The following is a 14,501-nucleotide window of genomic DNA, read 5'->3' on the forward strand; positions in this document are numbered from 1 at the left end:
CCTGTAAGGTCAGAATTACCCCAGGCAGCAAAAACGGCACAGAGAAAGTGAGTGGAAGCCCTTAGGCCAGGAATTAGTTTCCAGAAGGAGGTTTGTGTTGGGCTCGAGCGTTGGACAGTACTAGGCTTAGACGCAGACTTGGAAAAGGCTGCTCTGGGCTGCAGAAATGGCACAGAGCCCATCAGGCAGGAAGGCCAGAGTGGGAGGTATCTGGAGGGGGCTGGAGGGGGTGAGAATCTTAGACCCTCCACAGAGAGGAGGCAAGAAAGGAAGCATCAGGCAACTGAGGTGCAGTCTGGAGTGGGGAGAAGCCTGAGCTAGAAAGAGACTCTGAGAGTGTGCTCTCAAGCTGCCTGTCAGTTCCCCGCCCCTACTCGCCTTGAGCTCCCCCTCCCCACCCCCATCGTGCAGAGGAGGGATGCCCAGAAGTTCTGCAGCCCAAGGCCAGTGTGGAGAGGGAGTTGACCATGGCTTTCCAGTCCCCATGCAGCTGAAGGGGTCAGTGTAGGAAGTGCTCAGCTGGGTGCCCCTGTCATTAGGGTTGGCGTTGCCCTTCCCACATGAGATGGAAAAAGAAACATAATGCGCTCCCATTTCATTCTTTTCCATAATGGGACTGAATTGGCCTTCTTTGAATAAAAACATTAGCACCTGCTGGAGGGAATCAGGAATCAGATTGCTTGCCATTGGGATGCTTTTGCCCACCTGGGACATTCTTGTCTGACTAGGGCGTGCGAATTAACATTCTCAGCATCCTTCAACCACGACAAATCAGGTTCGGAAATTCACGGTGAACAAACCTCACTGCAGCTTTACACATGTGCTTGGTTTGGTCTGGTCACAGGGCACATGGATTTTTAGCAAGAAGATTATAATGCCTACATTTAAAAATTTCCCCTAAGAAGTATGGCCCCCTACACATTATAGAAAATAGATATCCAAATAGCTTTCCTCCGAGCTGATGCCCACATCCAGCACTTTAGAAAACTCAAGCCACATAGCCGTTGGTCTGAGGGGCGGCTGGCAAGTTTGAGGGCATTCTGTTCTGTAGCAGGAGAATATGGCTCTATTTCAGAGGGAAATAGTGGAATATAGGGTTATTAAAAATTTTTGTAAAATTGTTACACAGCCCCATTTTCTCTACAAGTCAATTTCCTAAAATGTTACTTTGTCCGCAGTTCGGAGGGAGGGAGGGATGAGTAGACAGAGCACAGGGGCTTTTTAGGGCAGTGAAACTCTCCATACGACACCTCAGTGGTGGCTACATGACATGATGCATTTGTCAAACCCACAGAATGTGCAACATGACAGACAAATGAACCTCAGTGTAAACTATCGACTTTAGTTAAGGACAATGTATCCATACTGGTTCACCAATTAGAACAAATGGGAACAAATGTGCAAGGGGTTAATAGGAGAAACTGAGGGTGGGACCCAATGTATGGGAACTCTGTATTTCTGCTCCCATTTCTTCTGTTCACCTAAATCTGCTCTAAAAAGAAAATGTATTAATTTTAAAAAGTTAATTTGCCAGAAGCAAACAAGGTCCAGGGGACTGTGGAAGTAACTTACAGACAGGGACAGAGCTACTTGGGGCTTTGAATGGTAAATGACCAAGGACCACCACCCAGAGCATGAACAAAGGGATGGGTGTCCTCATCATAGTGGCTGCTCTGAGGTCATCCCTACCAGAACAAGCAGTTTCTGTAAGAACTGGGGAAGAACCCTGCAAATGAGATTCTTCTCTGGGTAGATTTTTGAGTACATTTTTTTCCTCTTAATCAAAGGGACCCCGTCCTTTTCCCCACTAAAACACCTTATTTCTAATGCCTGCCCTACAAAATAGCAGCTACTTCATCTGACAATGGAGATGTTGCTAATTATCTGCCCACTCAAGAGCCTGACCTGAATCCTAATTTAAACAGAGCAGACGGAGGGCATCCTGGAAACTGTAGATTATTTGCTAGTCATTTTCTTCCTAAATTCCATTCTGCTCTACATGCCATTTGATCAGAGTTGCAATCAGAATAGATGACCTTTCATGATCTCAGCGTCCTATGATCGAGTCCTGTGTCCAGCTCCCAGCACAGGAAATCTGCTTCTTCCTCTGCCCCTCTCTCCCCTGCTCGAGCGCATGCTCTCCCTCTCAAATAAATAAATAAAATCTTAAAAAAAAAAAAAAAAGAATGGATGACCTTCCAGCGGGACTTCTGTTCAGGGATTCACTGAGTCTGAAATCGTTTTACCCCGGCAAAGGGTGCCATTTTATGCATCTTTAGTTTGATCAGGCTGTGAGCAATCTGATGTTGCAGACAGGTGTGCAGAAGCTGGTCTCCAGGCAGGGTAGGTGCCCACACACTCCTCTTGCTGGTACACCAGCTCTCCCCCCGCCCCCACACTGTGGGAGCCTTAGCATTTCATGACCCTGGTTTCAGTCCTCCTAGGGGCGGCCACTGAAGCTGCACTGAAACCGAGAAGGAGCCTTCGGAAGTCAGCCTGCCGGTTTGGCTTCTAGGGTGTCTCTTTTCATTACTACACTTTGCTTTAATGGAACCCAGGAGTTCTTTCTCAAGAGAGAAAGCAAAGCCAAATAGAGTTCTAGAAACCTTTCTCTTTTGTAAGTAAAAATGGCTGCCACAGATGAATTCCAGAAATGTAGGTAACAAATAGTTTGCTCAGAGATTGTCACCTTCTGGACGAGGGTCCCAAAATGTTTTCCCACAGGAGACAATGGTAGGAAGTGTGAGAGAAATAAGATTTCAGGACTCCCAGATCACTGGTGTGCAAGCCGTTCAGGGTACTGTGATGAGAATATAGGTGATCAAATACTCAGTTGCCCTTTCTGCTGGGCACTGGTGGGAGAGGCGTGGAGAGTTTCAAAGGCAGCAAAAGAAAAAATTTACAAAAACATCCAACTTCCTCTTCATGCTCCCCCCCCATCCGCCCCCCACACCGCCAGGCACTGTGCAGAGGGGTTTAGCAACTATACTTTCAGAAGATTAAGGGTCACTTGTTTCTCCAGCCATCAGCATTCGGCTTTGCGGACGGGGGCTAAGGGACAGTAGGCAGGCTATGACCTTCAGGAAGTGGGGTTTCCCCAGAGATCCCTCTGTGAAGCAGACAACGGGAAGGGCAGGGAGTGAAGGCTGCTTGAACCCTGAACCGTACCTGGGTTTTGGGAGCAGGGCCATGCTGGGGCGAAGAAGGCAGAGAGACTGAGATTGTGGCACCTAGAAGGACGTGGCTGAAACCAGGAGGGTGGGAACTTCCTCAGCCTTGTTTGTGGGGGGCTTCGCGAGACCATCCTGAGACCCTGGTTTCACCTACGGCTTTCCCTCTCTTCCCATTGAGGCTCTCTTTTTCATAATACTGCCAGTCTTGGGGCACTTTGCAGAGTTTTGTCACCTGTTTATTTAGCAGAACTTGACTCTACCCTAACAACAGACCAATCAGGGCCAGGCAGTGTAGAATGTACACAGTGCAATGTGCATCCACTCATTTGTGAAGATCTATGAGACGCCTGTTGCTTGCAGAGGGTGCTTTAGATGGCCATGGAGTGATTCCAGCGGTCCCTCCTTACCTGAGGGAAGTATCTTCCAAGACCCCCAGTGGATGCCTAAAACCACGGGTAGAACTGAGCCCTGTATGTATGGGGTTTTTTTCTGTGCATACATACCTACAATGAAGTTTCATTTATAAATAAGGCACAGTAAGAGATTAACAACAATGACTAATAAGAATATAGAACAATTATAGCCATATACTTAATAAAAGGTATGTGCATGTGGTCTCTGTCAAAATACCTCATTGTACTGTACTTGTCCTTATGTACATCATCTTGTGAGGATGGGAGATGCCCACATGACAAGGTGAAACAAGGTGAATGACGCAGGCATTGCGACATAGGCTACTACTCACCTTCTGCTGATATGTCAGGAGTATCACCTGTTTCCAGACTGCGGTTGACCGCGGGGTAACTGAAACCACAGAAAGCGAAATTGCGGATAAGGGAGGAACTACTGTCCTCTACAGCCCTGCCTCTAAGAGCACCCTTCCCGCCCATCCCCTTGCTGAGCTCTCCCGCTTCCCCTCTTCTCTCCACTCCGCCTCCCTGAGTGCTCTGCGCACACACTCCTGCCTCCAGGCCTTTGCACCTGCTTTTCCCTCTCTCAGGAAGGCTCTTCCCCCAGATCTCTATGTGGCTCCCTCTCTCCCTCCCCTCAGTTCTTTACTCCCTGAGCCTTCCTTTGGCCTCCCCCATCTTTGCCTGACTTGTGTTTTTCTCCTAAGCAGTTCTCATTATCCAATGCGCTGTATATTTACTTATTTACCACTTGAATATCAGCTTCACGGGCAGGATGCGTGTGTGTTTTGGTTCCTACTGTTTCCCCTGCACCCACAACAGTGCTGGGCACATAATGAATGTTCAGTAAGTATTAGTGGAATTAATAGTTGAACGGATCACAACAAAGGAGTTAATTTAGCATGAAATTCGGTCATACTCTGGTGAAGCAAATAGGTGATAGGGAATAATTGATAAAGCTGAGTGCCATGTTGAGCGTAGCACAGACTCTTGTCATTATACTTGTCCTTTAAGGCTTCAGTGGTCTCTGGGACTCGTCACCTCCTTCCCTAAGAATTAACTTTAAGTCTGGGAAATCAAAGTGCTCGTCAGCACGTGGACACCAGTTTTTTCTTCCCCTGGGCACACACGTGGCATGCATCAGCAGTAACTGGAGAAAACAGTGAAACCACATGATCCGCGTCTCCCCTGTGCCAAAGAAGTGATGTTTCCAGTTCCTAGACACTTGGCATTAAAATAAAAGAAGAGCTAAAATACCAATAAATGTTCTTGGTCCTCCAAGAATGCGTCAGATTTTCAGCGAGATCACCTGGAAATAACGGAGGGCCTTATTGTTCTCCATGTAAGAAAGCATTTATTCAAACAGTTTTCAGTGAAGAGTGAACCAATATAAACACCAAAAGAGCTGCTCTCCTAAAAAGAGATTCAATTAAGCATCAGTGCAATTGTACGGAGACCATGTTAAACACCGAGGTGGCCTGTTTTTCTGGTCATTATTAATCCAGAAACCTTAATGATGCACAACGTTTGTGTTATTGTCTACCCAAATGTAATTTGTTTATGTAGCAGTTCAGTTAATCCTGCAATCTGTTTTTCTCAAATGAGGGCAGATAATGGAGACACCGTTCTTTACAAGTCTTCAGGCTTTTAAATTCTGATAAAATCAGGATTCTTCACTGGGTCTTGCCCCAGCTCTGAATTAAACCACTTTAAATGTAATTATGGAACCTGGCCTTACATCAGGAACATCCATTTAAAAAATTGATTGGCCAGGCTGTTCCATGAGGCATTTTATGAGCAAACGATTGCAAAGGGGCCAGAACTGTAATTTATAAAGGCAAAAAAGCAGGTAAATACTTTATTAGTGGTAATGAGAGGGTTTCCAGCTAACTGAATCTTTTCTTTCCTCCCTAGCTACTTCACGGAGCCATGGTGCATGGCCCTCTTTCACGATCGTTTTATTGATCTAAGGAAAGAGTTACGCCGGATCTTGACCTCCAAGGAGGTAAGAGTGATTAATAGATATGTGAGTTATTCCTTGGAAATTACAAGCTGTTTATAGTTGTTGATCGTTTAGACTTTTCTCTACATTCCCCCTTTTGGTTTTACTTTTAACCAACTAGACTTCCTATAAACAGGCTATGGAGTATACGAACACAGTGATAATTCTAGAAAAGTGGATTATTTAAATCCTTTTGTGTCAAACAGATTTCTTTTTCCTTTTTACACATAACTGTATTTCCATTATCAGCTAACAGGCAGTGTCCACTGGAAACTGGATCTGAGTTTTAGCCACTTATTCTCAAGAATGAACACTGCACTCCTTTAGTGTCTGCTCATACTTGCCAGCCATTCACTAAACGTGTGTGTGTGTGTGTGTGTGTGTATGCACACGTGTGTTGTTATAAAAATGTAAAGGGAAGACATAAGATGTGCAAACACACCCTTTAATAATCAAAACTTCTTTCTCAAAGTGATAGAGAATTAACTGGAAGTTAGGCTATATTTCCCAAAGTCTCCATGCTCAGCAAGAAATTTGACTCTGCAGTGTAAATCAGGAAATGTTTGTGAAACTTTAAGTTAAATTCTTTCATTCAACACTAGAGTCCTTACCGGAGCTGTGGAATGTTAGCATCTATGCTCAAAAAGTGGTTAGATATCCATCCTAGATTCTCCCTTGCTCTACCCGGACAAGGGCTGGGGCACAGCTTAGCTCCACTGTGTTTTACTGTCTAAATGGTCAAGTCCTGCGACTCTGTTATCACTTCCACTTGAGAGCACCCATGCCCCTCGAAGGTTCCCGTGGTGTGGGCTGCCATGCTGGGCAGCACAGATACAGATCACGTGTGGAGTCCCTACAACATGCACTACCTCGCTTAACCATAACAAGAGCCATTCAGGACACACTACTGTCATAGTTTTGACTTTACCAATGAGGAGAGGCTAAAGCCGAAAGATTTTAAAGGACCTGCCATGGATTACACAGCTAGTCTGTGGCCAGCAAGCTTCAAATTCAAGGATCTTTCACTCTGAAGCCAGGAACATAGGCACTGAGCCATATGGACTAAACTGCATGGCTTGGTACCTTCTCTTCATTGCCTGCCCCCTTTTCAGTTTTATGCCTGGGGTCCAAAATTGGAAATTGCAATAATTTTACTAATCCAAAACAGATTCAGATTGGGAAAAATAGGTTTAAAATGTAAACCAAACTCATTTGTCTTTAGAATCCACACAGATAGGAACCAGGCAGGTAAAGGTACATGAGGGAGGCAGAGGGGACTGTGAACATGCAAAGGTCATCCACTGCTAACTCCACTCATACTTGAATTAAATGCTACAGTTAAACAGGGCCCTGCAGTTCATTCTAAAAGTGGGAAGGAGTCAGTTCAGGTTGAAACATGAGCTCGAGTTGTAAGCCTGGTGCTTACTGCATTTCACTCAACTCCTTAGGGCCCACTCTTCCTCTCTAAATGTATTCTGTAGCTCATTACTGCACCATAGTAAAGACCCATTCATTTTCTAGTTATCCCATCAAAACTCTGTGCCTAAATCCTTCTAAACCCCAGAATCAAGCTCCTCAGTTAATATTTTGTACAGAGCCATGGGGTTTTAGGCGCCAAGCTTAAAAGGAATGCTTTCCTCTTACCCTTCCAAGTAAACTACCAAACCCAACAATAGTCGCTTTGCATGGCCCTCACCAAGACACTCTCAACCTTTTATCCACGAACAGACATTTGCTCTGGGTCAGTTCATTGTGTGTGAAGTCACCATGGAAAACAGGCCTTTTTAGTAGACCTGAAGGGACCACGAACATTTATGGAAGACACACTAAGGGCTCCCTCACCATTCTTGTGGCTTTTCTAGATTTCCAGAAAGTGAAACCTCTGGAAGAAAAGCCTCCACTGGGGGCTTGCTCTGCTTTGTGCATTTACATCTGTCAAGTAGGCAAGGCTGCAGGAAGAGGTAGAGCACACAGTGGTGTCTGCCTCTAACTCAGATCCCTGAGGGCCAGGGACCACCTGTTCCCATCTCAGAGAGCTGTGGGAGGAGTGAAGAGGGGATGTGTGCAAGTAAATGGCACAGAAGAACAGCTCCCAGTAAGTGCCAGCCCCCACAAGTAACAGTGGTGGAGACTGGCTGGCAGTGGAAACAGTACTCATATAAGCAGGTACTCAGGAGTTCATTTAAGAGTCTGGCAATAAGAAAATAAAGGGGATAGCCTTCACTAAAGAATAATGGTAGTTCTTTTTCTCAAATATTGAGATGAAGTCACCCATTTCACTTCACTTTCCAGTTGTCTTTAGGAAAGTTCAGCAGTCCAATCCCATTAACTATGATATCCCATAGCTCTCCCTCCACATGAAAAGAAAGAAATAAAAGACTATTATCTTTGACTGTTATTATAAGCCATCTCAAATTTATGTATCATTTATTTGTAAAACAAGCTCACTGTAAGACTTTACACGTCCTTTCATGGAAGTAAAGAGGAACAGATTATAAATCCACTGGCACTGCATTTAGCTGGGATTTAAGCCAAAGCGTAATTGACTGAAGTGAAATTATGTATAGTTAAGATTATTCTTCAAAAAGATAACAACTATAAATATATATGCACCTAACAACAAGACCCCAATACCTATAAAGCAAAAGTTGATAGAACTGAAAGAAGAAGTGGTTCTAAAATAAGACCTGGGCTGTGATCACAAAGACAGCATGGTACTGGCACAAAAACAGACACATGGACCAATGGAACAGAACAGAGAACCCAGAAATTGGACCCTCGGCTCTTTGGGCAACTAATCTTTGATAAAGCAGGAAAAAACATCCGGTGGAAAAAAGACAGTCTCTTCAATAAATGGTGCTGGGAAAATTGGACAGCTACATGCAAAAGAATGAAACTTGACCACTCTCTCACACCATACACAAAAATAAACTCCAAATGGATGAAAGACCTCAATGTGAGACAGGAATCCATCAAAATTCTAGAGGAGAACATAGGCAACAACTTCTATGACATCGGCCAGAGCAACCTTTTTCACGACACATCTCCAAAGGCAAGAGAAATAAAAGATAAAATGAACTTATGGGACTTTATCAGGATAAAGAGCTTCTGCACAGCCAAGGAAACAGTCAAAAAAACTAAGAGACAGCCCACGGAATGGGAGAAGAAATTTGCAAATGACACTACAGATAAAAGTGTGGTATCCAAGATCTACAAAGAACTTCTCAAACTCAATACATGTGAAACAAATAATCAAATCAAAATATGGGCAGAAGATATGAACAGACACTTTTCCAATGAAGACATACAAATGGCTAACAGACACATGAAAAAATGTTCAAAATCATTAGCCATCAGGGAAATTCAAATCAAAACCACACTGAGATACCACCTTACGCCAGTTAGAATGGCAAAGATAGACAAGGCAAGAAACAACAATTGTTGGAGAGGATGTGGAGAAAGGGGATCCCTCCTACATTGTTGGTGGGAATGCAAGTTGGTACAGCCACTCTGGAAAACAGTGTGGAGGTCCCTTAAAAAGGCACTTTGGAAACCAGTGTGGAGGTCCCTTAAAAAGTTAAAAATGGAGCTACCCTATGATACAGACGTAGTGAAGAGAAGGGCCATATGCACGCCAATGTTCATAGCAGCTTTGTCCACAATAGCTAAATTGTGGAAGGAGCTGAGATGCCCTTCAACAGATGAATGGACTAAGAAGATGTGGTTCATATATACAATGGAATATTACTCAACCGCCAAAAAGAACGATTACCCAACATTTGCAGCAACATGGGCGGGGCTGGAGGAGATAATGCTAAGTGAAATAAGTCAAGCAGAGAAAGACAATTATCATACGGTTTCACTCATTTATGGAACATAAGAAATAGCAGGGAGAACAGTAGGAGAAGGAAGGGAAGATTGAAGTGGGGGGTAAACAGAAGGGGGAATGAACCACGAGAGACTATGGACTCTGGGAAACAAACTGAGGACTTCAGAGGGGAGGGGGGTGGGGGATTGGGATAGGCCGGTGATAGGTATTAAGGAGGGCACATATTGCATGGAGCACTGGGTGTTATATGCAAATAATGAATCATGGAACACTACCTCAAAAACTAAGGATGTACTATATGGTGACTAACATAATATAATAAAAAATTATTATTAAAATAAGACCTGGGGAATTCAATATCACACTTTCAATAATGGATAGTACAACCAGATAGAAGATCAATAAGGAAATAGGGGACTTAACACTCTATAAACCAAATAGATCTAACAGATAAACACAAAACGCTCTACTCAACAACAGCAGAAGGAACATTGTTCTTAAGCATATACGGAACATTCTCCAAGAGAGGCCATATGTTGGGCCACAAAACAGGTGTCAATAAATTTTAAAAGATTAAATCATACAAAGTATATTCTCCAACTGCAATGGAATAAAACTAGAAATCAAAAAAGAAGGAAAAAATTTCACAAAATTGGGGAAATTAAAAACAGACTCTTAAGCAACTTCTTTGATTTTAAAGAAAAAATCAGTGAGATATTAGAAATGCTTAGAAACAAATGAAAACAAAGCCACAACATACCGAAAGTAATGGGATACAGCTAAAGCAGTTTTCAGAGGAAAAATCATAGCTATGAATGCCCAGAGTTGTAAAAAGGAAATATCTCAAATCACTAACCTAATTTTATACCTCAAGGAAACCAAACTAAACCCCATGCTAGCAGAAGGAAGGAAATTATAAAAATTAGAGTAGAGATTAATGAAAGAGTGAGTAGAAAACCAACAGAGAAAACTGGTGAAACCAAAAGATAGTTCTTTGAAAAGATCAACAAAATTAACAAGCCTTTAGCTAGACTAAGGATAAAGACTCTAATTACTAAAATCAGAAATGAAAGTGGGAGGGGTGCCTGGGTGGCTCCAGTCAGTTAAGTGTCTGACTTTTGATTTCAGCTCAGGTCATGATCTCAGGGTTATGAGATTGAGTCCCGAGTTATGCTCCACTCTGGGCATGGGGCCTGCTTAAGATTGTTCCTTTTCCTCTCCCTCTCTTAAAGAAAAAAAAAAAAAGCGAAAGTGGGAACATTTCCACTGATTTTACAGAAAAACAAAGGATTATAAGAGAATACTGTGAACAACTGTATGCCAACCAACTAGATAACCTGGATGAAATGGACAAATTTCTAGGAACATACAAACTACAAAACTGATGCAAAAGAAATTAAAAAAAAAATCTCAACAGACCTATAAGTGAAGGTGTCGACTCAGCAATCAAAAACTTCATGACAGAGAAAAGCTCAAGACCAGATGGCAAATTCTACCAAACATTTAAAGAAGAATTAACAGTAATCCTTCTCTAACTTCTCAAAAAAATGAAGGGAAAGGAATACTTTCCAGCCCATTCTTTGAGGCCAGCATTACCCTGATACTAAAGCCAAATACATCAAAAGGGAAGAGAACTACAGACCAATAGCCCTTATGAATTTAGACCCAAAAATCTTCAACAGAATGCTAGCCAACTAAATCCAACAGTGTATCAAAAAGATTACACACCATGGCCAACTGAGATTTACTCCAGGAATGTAAGAGTGGTTCACCATATAAAAATCAATCAGTGTAATATACCACATTAACAGAATGAAGGGAGAAAAAAATGCTGTCATCTCCATTGATACAGAAAAAACATTTGACTAAATCATACATTCTTTCATGGTAAAACACACACACTAAAAATCTTAGGAATAAAAGGGAACTGCCCCAACCTGATAAAGGGTATTTATGAAAAACCTCCAGCTAATATCACACTCAGTGAAAGACTGAAAGCTTTAGCTCTGGGATCTGGAACAAGACAAGGATGCCTGCTTTCACTATTTACATTCAACATTGTACTGGAAATTCTAGCCAGAGCAATTAGGCAGGAAAAAGAATCAAAAGGCAGCCACATTGGAAAGGAAGAAGTAAAACCATTTTCTGAGATACTATGATCTTATATGTAGAAAATCTGAAAGACGCTACAAAACACTAGAGCTAATAAATGAATTCAGCAAAGCTACAGGATACAACATCAACACACAATCATCAGTTGTCTACATTAGCAATGAATAATCCAAAGGTAAAATTAAGTAAACAATTCTATGTACAATAGCATCAAAAAGAATAAAATACTTGGGAATAAATTAAAACAGGAGGTGTAAGATTTGTACACTGAAAACCTCAAAACATTTCTGAAAGAAATTAAAGCAGAACTAAATAAATGGAAAGACGTTTGTGTTCATGAATTGAAGACTTAATATAGTTAAAATGGCAGCATTCAGCAATGCCATGTATACATTTAATGCAATCCTAGAAAAATCCCAACAGCATCTTTTGCAGAAATGGAAAAATTCATAGGAAATGCAAGAGACTCCAAACAGCCAAAACAAACTTGGAAATAAAAAAAGTTGAAGGACTTACACTTTGCAATTTGAAAACTTACTATAATTCAGCAGTAACCAGGACAGTGTGGTACTTGCATAAGGACAGATACATAGGTCAGTGGAATAAAATCGATAATCTAGAAGTGACGTAATTTCACATGTCAAGATTTATATCATTAATCATTAGAGAAATGCAAATCAGAACTACGAGATACCACTTCCCACCCACTAGAATGGTTATAGTAAAAAGAAAAAGGAAATAACAAGTGTTGGCACTAGACGATCATACTGAAGAGGGGAGATGGTCACACTGAGGGGAGATGGTCACACTGAGGGGGAGATGGTCACCCAGAGAAGACTGTGAAAGACAAATCCACAAAAATCTGTTTACAATCTAGAGCAGTATTTGTCTTATATAACAGCTCCATTTTGTGATTTTATAGTATTTACCCCATTGTCAGAACAGTACCACACATCATGAGCCCCAAATCTTCTACAATTTTTGTAAAAGTCATTTTTGCTTGATACAGTTCTCTGAAAAACTAAGGAATCTTGTGGAATAAATGCTTGGGGACATTCTGGCAGCATGCAAATGTTTCAGCACCTCTAATATTAGGTCCTGAGCATCGGGTGCCTTTTTCTCTGTCACTGTTTTGTTGGGCTGATATAAATCTGAAGTCCTCTGAGCCCCACTGACAAGTGAAGTGTGTGTAATCTCCAACACCTGGTAGTGTCTCACTTAAATAATCAAATGATAATTCTGTTATGCTTCCATATCGTTTGACCCTATTTTCCTATCTATAAAATTCTTACTATTAATAAATTAATGACCCATTAGAACTCTGCGAGTCATCTACTTTTTCCCTGTTCAAAATTAAAATTATTGGAAGTTTGAGTAAATATACCATCAAAGTCCCCGTGACTCTTCTGTTAGGGTAATTTGGAATTACTGTAGTGTTCAGAACGCAGACAGCTCAAACCTTGGAGATGTGAATTATATAACAACCTCCTATCAATGGGCAGGTGTATGATGAAGTAAATAGGGTAAAACATTAACCCTGTGGAACCCAGCGGTGTGTGTGCTGGTGCTAAGTGTACAATACAGTCAACTTGCCTCTGTTTGAATATTTTTATAATAAAACGTTGGGAAATCTCCTACTATATTACAGATTGCACAGCATATCTTAACTTTAAATAACTATTCTCTCTAAGCCTTATCTTTTTTATAATAATATTTTTATTATGTTAGTCACCATACAGTACATCCCTGGTTTTTGATGTAAAGTTCGATGATTCATTATTTGCGTATAACACCCAGTGCACCATGCAATACGTGCCCTCCTTAATACCCAGCACTGGCCTATCCCATTCTCCCACACCCTCCCCTCTGATGCCCTCAGTTTCTTTCTCAGAGTCCATAGCCTCTCATGCTTCATTCCCCCTTCTGATTACCCCCCCTTCTTTATTCCTTTCTTCTCCTACCAATCTTCCTAGTTCTTATGTTCCATAGATGAGAGAAACCATATGATAATTGTCTTTCTCTTCTAAGCCTTATCTTTAAAGATGTCAATGAAATTTGACTTGACGAAGAANTAAGCCTTATCTTTAAAGATGTCAATGAAATTTGACTTGACGAAGAATTTAAGGGCTTTTAAATCCTATTTCTTGAGAAGACTGTAATCACGTGAAACATCTAGAAGTTTTCATGTAAAAAAGTTTAATCACTTCCTTTCTTATTTTTAAAACAAGTGTGATCTACAGATAATTTTTATCCAAATATTAAGAACTTAAAATTACTATTCTTGCTGAACATTGAGAACATTATGCCAGGTGCAGTAGGACAGTCACAAGAGGACTAATGCTGTTTGATAACACTTATATGAAGTACCCAGAGTAGTAGATTCACAGACAGAAAGTAGAGTTACATAGCACAATTCTGTTTTCTTCGTAATTGGGTGACTTTCTTATATGTGTGTCCTTGGTTACCACTTAAGTTATCCTTTATATTTAAAAAAATGGTTAAAGCGGTAGATCTTATGTGTATTTTGCCACAATTAAAAATAAAAAATTTAAAAAGCTAGGGGGGAGGAAAAGACCATCCTTAGGAAGGTGAGCACTCTTTTTCATTTTAGTGAAACTGCCCTTATTGTCCAAGTAATTTCTGTTATCTGGCCTCTTCCTGTGTTTTCCAGGAGGAAGACCTTCCTTCCATAGAACAGCTAGCCTGGCAGATAGAAGCTGAGGAAATTAACCTGAATGAGAAGCCCAGGAAATATCTCAAAAGAGTCTTCCAGGAAACCATCTACAAGTCACTGGTAGAGAAGAGCATTCTTGACTACCTGCACTATAATCACTACCACCTGCCCATGTACGCAAGGCCAGGCACCATTTAGTTGTGGCCACGGTCTCCACTTTATCGTGTTCACACGTGGAGTTCCTGGAAGTGCTCAGTATAAATGATAAATTTATATATATAAATTCAGAAACCTCTCTGAA

At 41.5% G+C, this 14,501-nt stretch overlaps 1 protein-coding gene across 5 annotated transcripts in view; it reads left to right on the top strand.

Moving 5' to 3' along the window:
• Positions 1–14,501, top strand: part of CFAP61 (cilia and flagella associated protein 61) — a 293,467-nt gene extending 278,966 nt beyond the window's left edge. For all 5 annotated transcript variants that reach the window (XM_011225478.3, XM_034641778.1, XM_034641779.1 and 2 more), the window contains 2 exons: positions 5,498–5,588; positions 14,198–14,501. In XM_011225478.3, coding sequence (XP_011223780.1) covers positions 5,498–5,588; positions 14,198–14,398 — 292 coding nt within the window. In that variant the 3' untranslated portion in view covers positions 14,399–14,501. The remainder of the gene's footprint in view (positions 1–5,497; positions 5,589–14,197) is intronic.

The sequence above is a fragment of the Ailuropoda melanoleuca genome, chromosome 13 (genome assembly GCF_002007445.2).
Source record: "Ailuropoda melanoleuca isolate Jingjing chromosome 13, ASM200744v2, whole genome shotgun sequence".
Taxonomy (NCBI): domain Eukaryota; kingdom Metazoa; phylum Chordata; class Mammalia; order Carnivora; family Ursidae; genus Ailuropoda; species Ailuropoda melanoleuca.